This window comes from Siphateles boraxobius, unplaced genomic scaffold (genome assembly GCF_051911475.1).
Source record: "Siphateles boraxobius isolate OS27281-9 unplaced genomic scaffold, OSU_SipBor_1 135, whole genome shotgun sequence".
In the NCBI taxonomy this organism is placed as follows: domain Eukaryota; kingdom Metazoa; phylum Chordata; class Actinopteri; order Cypriniformes; family Leuciscidae; genus Siphateles; species Siphateles boraxobius.
In genome coordinates this window covers 1,610,001-1,622,500 of record NW_027508739.1, presented here as the reverse complement: position 1 = coordinate 1,622,500, position 12,500 = coordinate 1,610,001, and the positions used below count along the sequence as shown (strand labels likewise).

Genomic DNA, 12,500 nt, shown 5'->3' with positions numbered 1-12,500 from the left:
CTGAGGCCTGTACCATGATGGTAGTTGAACAAACTCAGGGTTACAGGATTAGTTTAGAGTTGACAAAACCAAACCAATCCAACCAGGCTTTGTTGGTCACATGATGCTGATCATCATCTTTCTCTGTCAACCCAGGCTTTGATCCTGAGTTTAGGAGTTTAGGTGTGACATCAGCAGCGAACAGCCAATCACACGCTGAGAAAGAGTGAAACTGAGATTAATTTCTCGCGAGAGAAGCAGCGAAATTCACTTATTAAATAAAAGTATTAAAATAGTAAGACTTTAAACAAATTTACACAGCAAGAAGAAAACAGCTGTCTATGAAAGAGGACAACTAAAAGAAAAAGTCTTGCTATATCAGTGCAAGTAAAAGTTGTGAAGTTATTTTATACAGCTGATAAAGTATAGATAGAATTGAACATTTAACACACATGTAGTTATTTTATAGCTTCATCTATTGATGCTAAAGCGTATTTATATTACCTTTATATATTTATTCAATTAAACTGCGTAATAATAATTGATGAACTAAAATTGTACATCTGTGATTGATTAAGGGTATAATAATTACATAAATAATATCTAAATCATACAAATTTATTATTCTAAATAAGCATCACTAAAAACCAGACGATTTTGTCTTTAAAAATCATTTGCTATGTAGTGACCTTTAATTTAGAGTAGAAACAGGTGGAGTGACTTTATCGCATCAGTCATGTGACACTTTGCTCACAGCTGATTGGTCCAAGTTCAGTTTGCAACCTCTTACCTGGAGCATCACCTGACCCGGACCAGGTTAGCCGTGGAGCGTAAGTTACTATGGCGATGAACACGGCTAAAAGCCAAACCACTTTCATGGTCCCTAAAACCCAGGGTTGACGCAAACTAAACTGAAACATAGCTGGCTAGCCACCTAAACCGGCTTCATGGTACAGGCCCCTGGAGTGAATGTTACATTTTGAGATTAATTTGAGATTGTTTATATCGACTACATTGATTATCCTAACATGCGTTTCATCCATCCACACCCGACCGACTGAATTTTGACTTCATGCATCTTGTTGATTATTAATAACTGTATATCAAAAGTTCATAAATGGTCCAAGAACGAAGAGCTGGTTCTAGAAAGTGTAAAATCCAGCTTGACTCGTGACCCAACTCTCATTCCTCTCAGGATGTGACGAACTCTGATCCAATGCCTTTATTCAACACATTTTATTTCCACTTAATTCTCAACATTATTTTTACCTTTTTTCTCGAAATTTAGCACAAAAAAAACGATTTTTTTCTCGAAACACAATGACTTTATTCTCGAAATGTAATGAGTTTATTATTCTCAACATTGTATTTCGAAATAGTTTTCTCCAAATTTGAGTTTAATCTTGCATTATAATGACTTTAATCTTTAAATCTATAATATTTTATTATTGCCTCGCCCTAATCCTCTTCTGTAGTTTTGGAGGGTGATTAGATTTTTTATTTTATTAAATAAACAGTCACACACTTTATTTTATCAATTTTGTGGGCGGAGCAAATCTTTTTTTTAATTTTTTTTTATGATTCTATTTTTAATATTCGTTGTTAGTATTAATATAAGGATAGATTTTTTTCATGGGGTTATTATAGATTATATTAATTTTATTTATTTTTTGGATGATTAGATATTTTATATTTTCTCTGGGTAAATACATTTTTATATTATTATTGTATTTATATTCTGTGGGGTATTAGATATATATTTTTGGATCATTCATGAGTCTCTTCTGTGTTTCAGGATCATAAAGCGAAGGGATTCCTCTCGGCCGCCACCAGGAAAGCTTTAGAACGCAAGAAACTGCTCATGTGAGTGAACCTGCAGAAAACACACGTCACATGACCGTGATGACAGCACTGATAACACCTGTGTGTGTGTGTGTGTGTGTGTCGTCAGGCTGCAGAGATCAGCTGACAGGAAGAAGTTGTCCCCGTCTGAGGAGAAATGGATCCTTGTGCCCAAGATTTGTCGGGTTTCGAAGAGAGTCAGTGCGCGATGATCACGTTATACTCGTGTTTTTAGATTATTCTCTTCAAACATTTGCCAACTTTTCAGTGTGGTTTTATATATGTTTCCTCTGAGGTGCTGAAGTTCATTTATTACTGGTTTTCTGTATTTGTACAGTTTAATAAATTATTAATAGTAATTGTTGTATTTTGTTATTTCCTCAAAGATCTAAAACAATAGATTTTTTTAATGACTTATTTTGGATTTACCAGATTGTTGGTTTTTGGGTTGATTAGGTTTTTTTGTTGTTAGTTGGATACTTTTATTTATTTTTTGGAAAGTCTACTTTTATTTTTGGGGTGATCTTTTTTTTTCAGTATTTGTTTGAGGGATCGATTCGATTTTTTGTTTTGTTTATGATTGCATTATATTTTCTGTTTTTTTAATTGATTTTATGCTTTTATTTTTGTGGTGTGATTAAATATTTTCTTTGGGTGATTGGACTTTTTTTGGGGGTCATTAGAATTTTTTTATTCAGCGATTTCATAATTTTCTCAAACGAAACTAAAACAATTGATTTTTAAAGCATTTTTCCCCATAAATGATGCAGAAATCTGAATTGTTTTCATGTTTCATCCTCAATTATTGAAGCAACTCAATTAAGATGCGTTCAGTGATGTCATCATGCTGATGCGACTTGAAGCTTTTCAATTTTATAAACAAGCATTAAAAAAACATTTGGATGATTTCATATAATGAATTTGATTATTAATAAATGTCTAACAAATCTTGCTCATGAAATCATGTCAATTAAAGTAAAAAATTTTGTGATTTTTATTTTTTTGGGATTTGTTTTATTTTTTTGGGGTATATATATATATATATATTTTTTTTTTGGGTATATATATATATATTTTTTTTTTTCATGACTAGAGTATCAATGCATGAACGATATATATGGATTGACATCGTTATGGATTCATCCGTTACATCGTTAAAACAATTAAGATGCAAACAAACTGAGTTGAAAGTCTTTCACAGAAATATAAAACACTGGTTTTAGTATTTTTTGTCGTATTGTTTTATTTAAAAGGTGTTGCAAATGAGCTACTATCTAGAATCCTGAATGTGGAGGATCTGTTAAACAAACAATTAAAAGTTTTTTTTTAATAGAAAAACAAGACGACAAACACCCTTTTAAAACATATGTATATTTTCAGTTGATATAATGCGTACATATTCTTCTCATTTAAATAATCTAATTACAATCTGTGATGTTTGATTGACGATTTACAAACAGCTTGTGAAACTGTTCATGACGTCACAGGCTGAATCCCAACATCCCGTTCCACACACACAAGTGTGTGAGGATCTCGAGAATCCTGATCCGATCCAGAGGAAATCAAGCGAAATAAATATTGAGCAGTGGATGAACTCGAGAGCCAATCAGTGCTGGCCGTTCAGACGAGGTTTTCTCAGGATTGAAACACATACGACACACACACACACACACACGAGACAGACGGACTAGAGCAACCATTCACAGCAGAGAAACGCATCACTTCCGATGTGTGTGTTTCAGACGCTCCTGATTAAATCACACACACTCGTTAGTGTTTACAGGCTTAAACGTCCATCTGTGACATCATCATCACACACAAACATCATATTTCACCCCAAAATCAATACTTTTTTTTTTTTTTTTTGTGCATTATCACAATGACACATTTTCCCCCCAAAATTATGATTTATGCAAAAGAATTCCTTGTGCATGTGTGTGTATATATATAATTTTAATGCATCATTTTAATATAAAAATCCAGTTTTAGCCATTATAACAAATGCAACCAGTGGGATGTTTACTTATAATTTATAAATGACAAATAAAAATAGTTATATTTAGATTTTATAAATGAAATCGATTTACAATGTACCGTTTTCATGAAAATAGTAAAAATGCCAAAAAAAACTAAGAAAAAAGCACAAGTTGTTTTGGTTGTGGACTGATATATGACTGTTCTCCACAACAACGCATGAAACAAAAACATTTATTGTCGTCCTGTTTGTGTGAACGCGATCATTCGGCGACACATCAATCGTATGATGTCAGCAGGAAGGGGCGTGTTCAAAACAACACTGTCAATAAAGCGATAATGTAACATCAACGACATCATTTCCCCTTCAAAAAATAAAAAAGTTGAATATCGAAATCCCCGAAATCCCAGTGAAGCAGAGTTTGTTCTCTTTAAATATCCTCTATGTATTGAACAGTATGTACAGCAGGTGGCGCTCTCATCATGAACACAGCGAATGAAGCTCACACACACACACACACACACACCTGAGCACGGAGAGGAGGGGCTGCAAGGCATTATGGGATGTCTGAGGGATGCCGTCGAGTGTCTCTCATATTAAGTGTGCGACGGAGTAAGAGTGTCCGGCTCTAGTCACATGTGACCCGTCTCCCGTCCAACGAGGGCGGCCCGTGGGGGTCATGTGACGGTGACCTCGAGCAGGTGCTGGTCGTTGGCGGGCAGCACGAGCACCTGGCGGCCGCGTGTGCCGGTGAACACCTGTCCCGGGGCGAAGGCCTGGCGTTTGGGCATCGGGACGCCCCGGGGCGGCTGCTCGCCCAGAGACTGAACGCTTCCTCGACTGCGGAGACTCGACGTGTCCAGGTGATCGTCCAGAGCTTTATCCAGCAGAGACACACTGTCGTTCTCCACACACGAGTCTGGGGGACCACACACACACACACACACACACACACATCAGTCAGCACACATACTGGACCAATCCACACGTTCACTCAGATCAATCAGGGAGAGAGAGACAAACGGGCTTCACTGCAAACCGCCAAAATAAAAGTCTCTGATGAATGCGGAAAAAGCTTTAAACATAAGAAATGATGACAATGTACTTCTCAAATTAAGAATAATTAATTCAAATATAATTTAAGGAATATCACACATTCATGTAAACCTTTGTAACTGAATAAAAAAATAATAATAATAATAAAAATGCAATGTTTTGATGTAATTTCATTTGATAGCATATTTAAAAAAATTATTAAACTCTTCAAGCTTTATGAATTAATTCGTTTATTCTGTTGTGCATCACTACATCAAAACATTGCATTTTAATTGTTTGATTTATTTGTCATTTTTTATTCAGTGATGCACAACAGAATAATTAAATTAATTCATAAAGCTCGAAAAGTTGAATATTCTTTTTTATATATGCAATCAAATGAAAATACAATTCCTCTGAATAAAAAAATGAAAAATAAATCAAATAATAAAAATGCAAAGGAATTGTATTTTCATTTGATTGCATATTTTAAAAAAAATTCAACTGTTCAAGCTTTATGAATTAATTGTGCGGAATTAATCATTCTGTTGTGCAGCCGTGAATTTTTTTAAATACAAATGATGATGCAAATCAAATGAAAATACAATTCCTTAACATCAAAACATTGCATTTTTATTATTTTTATGATCTTTTTTTTAATTCACAGCTGCACAACAGAATGATCAAATTAATTCATAAAGCTTGAGCATCCTAACCCTAACCCAACATTTAAAGCTTGTTTAATATTTTTTTTTAAATATGCAATCAAATGACAATACAATTCCTTAAGATCAAAACATTGCATTTTTATTATTTTTATATTTAATTTTTTTTTATTATTTTTTTTTATTATAAACTTGAACTTTATAATTATTAAGTTGAACTTAAATGTATTAAGTTGTATGAAATCTTTTGATATAGACTGGTATTAAATGCTACAACACACACACAGATAGTGACAGAATGTTGTGTGTTGTGTGTGACCTGTGTCGGGTTGCGTGACGCTGGCGTGATGTGGCAGGTACTTGAACACACGTATGTTGGGGAACGGCAGCTGACCCGCGAACAGTGGCATGACCTCCATGTGAACCTTGTGTGTCGCCATGGCAGCCGTCGGCATAGACACGACCCCTGAACTCTTGCCACACACCGCCCAGTTACTGTGGTTGTCAATCACTGCAGACACACACACACACACACACACACACACACACACACACACACAATCTTTGTTACGTTTTCAAAACGAGGATATATACAAAATTTAAAAAAACTTTAGTGTGTTTGTTCATTTGGAAAGTTGACGTCCTTTCCTATTTTATACATTTTTCTTAATTATAATGCAGATAATTATTGCAGTTTTATATCTAAAATTTAAATACATACAAAACAATTCCACAGGAATAATGGGAAAAGAATTGTTACCTTTAGGTTAAAATATTAAACTGATTTAAATTAATATCTAACTACACGCTAACATGTTCACGGTTCTCTGATGTTGGTTAAAGGTCACATGACATTCAGGTCAACAAATAAAATATTTCACGTTTTTTTTTTGGCAAGTGATTTATTTTTATTTGTAATATTTAAAAAATAATTTATTCATTTATTTTAAATTTTTAGGATTGAACTATTATTAGCTTTTTGTTAACTCACAAACGCCAGTTTGGAAAACATAAAATATAAAAAAATTAGTCATTTATTTTTATTTTTAATATTTTAAAATAATTTATTTATTAATTTGACATTTTTGTGATTTAATTAATTACTTTTTTTTTCATTAACTCACAAAACCCACCTTGAATAACATACGAATAAAAATAAATCTCTCAATTACATATTTTATGACTTCATGGAAAATATGAAGTTTTGAAAACATTAAATATTAAAAGATATATTTGGCATTTTTACGCTTTAATTAATTTCTAGTTTTTTCATCGCTTCACAAACCCCAGTTTGGAAACCATTTGAAATAAAAAAAATTAAAAAAATTTGGTTAGTGATTTAAAAAAACCTTTGTAAAATTTTAAAACTATTTATTCATTAATTTGACATTTTTATGATTTTATTGTTATTAGCTTTTCATTAACTCACAAACACCACTTTGGAAAACGTAAAATATATATATTTTTTAAATGGTTAGTGATTTATTTATTTTTGTAATATTTTAAAATAATATATATATAAAATGGTTAGTGATTTCTTTTTTTAATAATATTTTAAAATGATTTATTCATTAATTTGACATTTTTAAAATTTAATTAATTTCTAGTTTTCCATCGCCTCACAAACCCCAGTTTGGAAAGCATGTAAAATAAAATTAATATTAAAATTTTGGTTATTGATTTTAAAAAATTTTTTAAAATTTTAAAATGGTTTATTCATTCATTTGACATTTTATGATTTTATTGTTATTAGCTTTTCATTAACTCACAAACACCACTTTTGGAAAACATGTAAAATATATATTTTTTAAAAACTGGTTAGTGATTTATTTATTTTTGTAATATTTTAAAATGATTTATTCATTAATTTGACATTTTTACAATTGAATTAATTTGTAGTTTTTCCATCGCCTCACAAACCCGTTTGGAAACCATGTAAAATAAAATAAAAATTTTCATCAGTGATTTATTTATATTTGTAATATTTTAAAATTATTTATTAATTAATTAGGCATTTTTTTCGATTTAATAAATTTTTTTTTTTTTCATAAACTCCGAAAGGCCAGGTTGAAGAAGCCCTTCCCCCTGTGAGAGTCTCAGCGGCCGTACCTTCATACATGAGTCTGGACGTGCGCAGGCCGTCGGTCTCGCTGAGCTCCTCGTCGTCCGGCTCCGCTGCGCTGGGTTCGGTGAGGCGTGTGAGAGACACCTCCAGCCTGCAGAGGGCGCCGGTGCGACAGTGCTGCTCGCCTGCAGGAGGACGGATCTCCGCTCGCACGCTGTACAGAGTCTGACACACACACACACACACACCTCAAGCATTGAACTGACGCTTTGATCTGTCAGTCAGGTCTCCATTTATACAGCGCTTTTACAATACAGAGTGTTTCAAAGCAGTTTACAGTGATAACAGGAAAATAATGAAAAAATTAATTTTCCAGAAGAAAATAGCGTCACAGTCAAGCTTAAAAGGGGTTGGATGATGCCCTTTTCACAAGATGTAAAATAAGTCTCTGATGTCCCCAGTGTGTGTGTGAAGTTTTAGCTCAAAATACCTCACAGATATTTTTTATAGCATGTTAAATTTGTCACTTTTTGAGGGTGAGCAAAAACAGTTTTTGTGTGTGTCCCTTTAAATGCAAATGAGCTGCTGCTCCCGGCACAGTGGGCGGAGCTTCAAGAGCTCGTGTTCTTTTACCTCACACAGACATGTACTGAACATTTCAAAAACGTTTAGCCTTTTATGTTCAAACCGTCAGACAATAATGGAGAGACTCAAGAAGGACATTTCTGAACGCTTAGTTGATGAATGTGTGCAGCTGATGTGGAGTTAACGATCTTCTAGTCACTGATTAGCATATTCTGTCATGATAATCTATAAATCGTGTTCCGGGGGCGGAGTTTATGTAAATGTTAGGGTTTGTGATGTCACTAACCCGTGAAGAAGCTCATTGTAGTTCCTACCAGCCGTTTGTTGTCGTCCTTAAAAAGAGATTTCTGTGAAAGAAAATCTCTCTCTTTGCTTTGAGCTTTGAGTCGTAACTTTGCAGATGTTGTTTCTGCTCAAACAGCAACATTACACACTAACTACAGCTAGAAAAGTCAAATCATAATCAAACACCCCTTTAAATAAGTTCAGTGATGATTCATTTTATTGTTTAAAAAACAAAAAAACTAAAAAAATTATATATATATCCGCTCTGGAGGAAACCGTGATGTCATCGTCCAGCTCAGTTCAGTTCTCATATAATAGTGTCAATGCAGCAGATGAATAATATTGTTGAATATTAAATGAAATGTCAGACTCACTGAGACTCGCTCCACTGTGAACTCGTAGCTGTAGGGTTTGAGATCCGCGTGCGGTGCGTCTGCGGGAGCGAAGCTGGCGGAGAACACACACTGCAGAGAGAGAGGAGGGGCGTCGCTCCATCGCAGCTCCCACACGCTGAACACACACTGCTGACTGAACACCACCTGAACACACACACACACAGTATCTGTTAAACCTCTGACAAGTTCGATCACAGTGAACATACAGATCTGAGTCAGAGCCAGAGAGAGCCGTTGTTATGAAACAGCTTCACAAACAGTGTTTTTAAACACACAAAATTATTATTTCTGTCTTACAATCATTCAGATTATCACAGAACTTCTGGATAAAGGTTTATAGTTCTGATATAAACACTGTTGTCTACGTTAGCCATCAAAATAGAGTACATTTTAAATGTAACTTGACACTTCAAATAAAGTTTGTAACAATTACATCGTTACACCAGTAGGTGGCGACAAGTGAGAACATGTAATTGTTATTGAATCATTCAAGAGATTTGTTTAAAAACTCTGATTCATCCAGTAATGAAACAAGTGAAGTCTTTATGAGTGAGTCATTGAATCATTCACTCGTGAGATTCGTTCAAGAACGCACATTAGTAATGAAAAAAGTGGGAAAAAAATAAATATATATATATCGCGATATGGCTTAGTACGTGCTGCACTGACCAGCGGCACATTCATTTAATTTATTTGCAGTCTGTGTTATTTTACTATCAGTCAGATACCATTATAGTTTTTACTAATACTTTAAATGTTTTCATTTTAGTAATCTTGTGTTCTGTCATTTATATACGGGTTTTTTAATCTATTTTTGACTGAAACAAGCAGCGCATATATTTATTTGTAGAAGAAATAAAAGCTCAAAAAATCTGGACGATAATTAAGACGTAATAGTATTGTAATTTTACATATTTATTAAACTTTTACAGTACAATAGTATTATTTTAAGATTTTTATTTATTTAATACTCACAAAATCATAATTATTACCATTTTATGGTCTTGTTTTTTATTTTTAACTTTTTTTTTTACTTTATGAAAGAGGTTTGAATTCGTTCACTAGACAACAAAAGTGTAATTTTCCCCCCCGAATCACTCGGGCCTAAAAGGATGGTTTTAAAATGTAAAATTTTCTCAGCTTTTAAAAAAGAATAATAAATAAACTAGTTATTTTCTATGCAGATGCAAATCATCACAATCATTCTACAATGATCAACTTTTTACAAACAGAAATATTCAAGTCATCTGATGAAACTCCAGTACTGTTTGATATGGTAATAATAATAAATAGGCCTGCACGACATTGAAGAAAATGCGATAACCCATTAAATAATGCGATATTCGATATGCGATACGATAATAAACTTAAATTATCTTTAAAATTATAAAAAATTATAAAAAAAATGTGTGATAAGAAAACATCCACAGCTTCTGAAAGTGAACAGTGTTTTACTGTCGCATAAGAAGTGTTATTTAACATCAGTGTAAAGCACCGGGTTCAGATTATCCGTCATTAAGTTTATTTAACTACAGAAACTGAATAATCAAATGTAAAAATAAAACGGCTTAGTTTTCACTGTATGAATTAAATATATACTGATTCTTATTAAAGCCACAAAAGCAGTGAGTGATTTTCTCTGTCTTTTGTTCATGACTTTTGCTGTTGTGATATGCATATTGCGATATTTAAAAAAAAAAATGTTTTATTGCAAGTTAAACGTAAACGATAAAAGGTAAACGATAATACAGATGAGATACAGGTGAAACTCGATAAATTAGAATATCGTGCAAGTTCATGTATTTCAGTAATTCAAATTAAAAGGTGAAACTAATATATTTAGTATATATAACTATATACATATGCATGATTATACTTTTCAGAGGGCCTTAAAATCCTTTTTTTAATTGATTTCATGTAATGAATTTGGGGTTTTCATAAGCTGTACGCCATAATCATCAAAATTATAACGATATTCAAATTTTTCGAGTTTCACCTGTGAATACACATACAGAAAAGAGAAAGACAAACAGAAAAAAAGAGAAAACCGCTAAATATAAATAACTCGATATAGTGATGTATGCAGTACATTGGTAAGTTTAAGCATTGGGATATTTTAGTGATATAGATAGAGGCAATTTAGTAGAAGTAGTATTCATACTAATAATAATAATAATAATAATAGTAGTAGTAACAACAATAACATTCATGATAATAATAGAAGGAGTAGTGGTAGCATTGTAATTTATAATAATAATATTTTAATATAGCGATATTTCGATATATTGTGCAGCCCTAGTAATAGATATCCCAGACATCATCGAGAGCCAATCAGAGTGTGTGTATCAGACTCACGCTGTGTGTTTCAGTGTTGAGAGACAGCAGCTCCAGTGACGGCGTGTGCTGATTCTCCGCCAGCGCTCGATTGGTCAGCTGAAACTTACTGTCTGATACATTCTGAAGACAAACCTGGATGAACTTCCTGTTGGGATGAAACCACACAGGAAACGCATCAGACCACTGGTTACTATGGGAACAGTGAGGGGTCATGAAGGGTCGGGGTCAGTACCTCCGTCCCACAGACAGCAGCGAGTGCTTGACTTTGAAGGGCACGTGGAAGCTGAGCGAGACCAGCGTCGAGTAAATGGACCAGGGACAATCAACAGACACCTGCAACACACACACACACACACACACACACACACACACACACACACACACACACACACACACACACACACACACACACACACACACACACACACACACAGCGGGCCTTCAGTCACATTATTTGTATCTTTATTATTATAAATATTTATTATTTCATTATTTAGATTTTTGAAACCACCATTTCAAACTTCCATGACACTAATTGAATTTATTTTAATTTAATTTTATGACTGATTTTTCTCTTTGTGTGTATATATATATATATATATATATATATACACAAAATATTTTTCTTTTTCATGACACAAAAATTTCAGTTTTGCATGACCGTCATATAAAAATATATTTTTAGATTAAAATATCGAAATATATATAAATGTGTGTGTGTGTCTATATAGATATACATATTATACTGTATATACACACACATACAAACTATATATATATATATATATATATATATATATATATATATATATATAAATAAATATAGAGAGAGGGAGAGAGAGAGAGTTTTATTCATTTATTATTATAAATATTTATTATTTAGAATTATTATTATTTCCAGGCTTGAAACCACAATTTTAAAATTCCATGACACTAATTAAATTTTATGACAGATTTTTCTTTGTGTGTGTGTGTATATATATATATATATATATATATATATATTTAAATATTTATAAATGGTGTCTGTATATTTATTAAAATCTGATATATATTTATTGGAATATCATAACATTTCATTGTGAAGTTTGATTTCATGACAGATTTAATAGTTAGTTTAATAATAGATTACGGCTGATATCAGCACTGAAAAGCAAACACAATCATCAGTGTAACTTCCGTGTGATTTGTGCGCGTCTCGAACCTTCTGGTCGATGAGTGACGATCCGCTGGTGAAGCGTGTTCTGCTGCGCGACCGGTGGCTGATCTGCCCGTTGGTCAGGTGATCGCTCTCGCCCCGCGCAGGGCATGCTGGGATATGGCAGAGCACGTCCAGG

The 12,500-nt window shown here is 33.2% G+C and overlaps 2 protein-coding genes across 3 annotated transcripts in view; one reads left to right on the top strand and one right to left on the bottom strand.

Moving 5' to 3' along the window:
* Window positions 1-2,180, top strand: part of cp110 (centriolar coiled-coil protein 110) — a 14,472-nt gene extending 12,292 nt beyond the window's left edge. For both annotated transcript variants that reach the window (XM_077229837.1, XM_077229836.1), the window contains exons 10-11: window positions 1,775-1,842; window positions 1,931-2,180. In XM_077229837.1, the coding sequence (XP_077085952.1) occupies window positions 1,775-1,842; window positions 1,931-2,033 (171 nt within the window). In that variant the 3' untranslated portion in view covers window positions 2,034-2,180. The remainder of the gene's footprint in view (window positions 1-1,774; window positions 1,843-1,930) is intronic.
* Window positions 2,181-3,176: 996 nt separating this feature from the next.
* Window positions 3,177-12,500, bottom strand: part of trappc10 (trafficking protein particle complex subunit 10) — a 52,098-nt gene continuing 42,774 nt past the window's right edge. Inside the window, exons 17-23 of the mRNA XM_077229835.1 lie at window positions 12,368-12,500; window positions 11,396-11,496; window positions 11,182-11,308; window positions 8,806-8,970; window positions 7,606-7,786; window positions 5,816-6,007; window positions 3,177-4,715 (exon numbers count right to left, since the gene is read on the bottom strand). The exon at window positions 12,368-12,500 is cut by the window's right edge and continues 97 nt beyond it. Coding sequence (XP_077085950.1) covers window positions 4,474-4,715; window positions 5,816-6,007; window positions 7,606-7,786; window positions 8,806-8,970; window positions 11,182-11,308; window positions 11,396-11,496; window positions 12,368-12,500 — 1,141 coding nt within the window. The 3' untranslated portion in view covers window positions 3,177-4,473. The remainder of the gene's footprint in view (window positions 4,716-5,815; window positions 6,008-7,605; window positions 7,787-8,805; window positions 8,971-11,181; window positions 11,309-11,395; window positions 11,497-12,367) is intronic.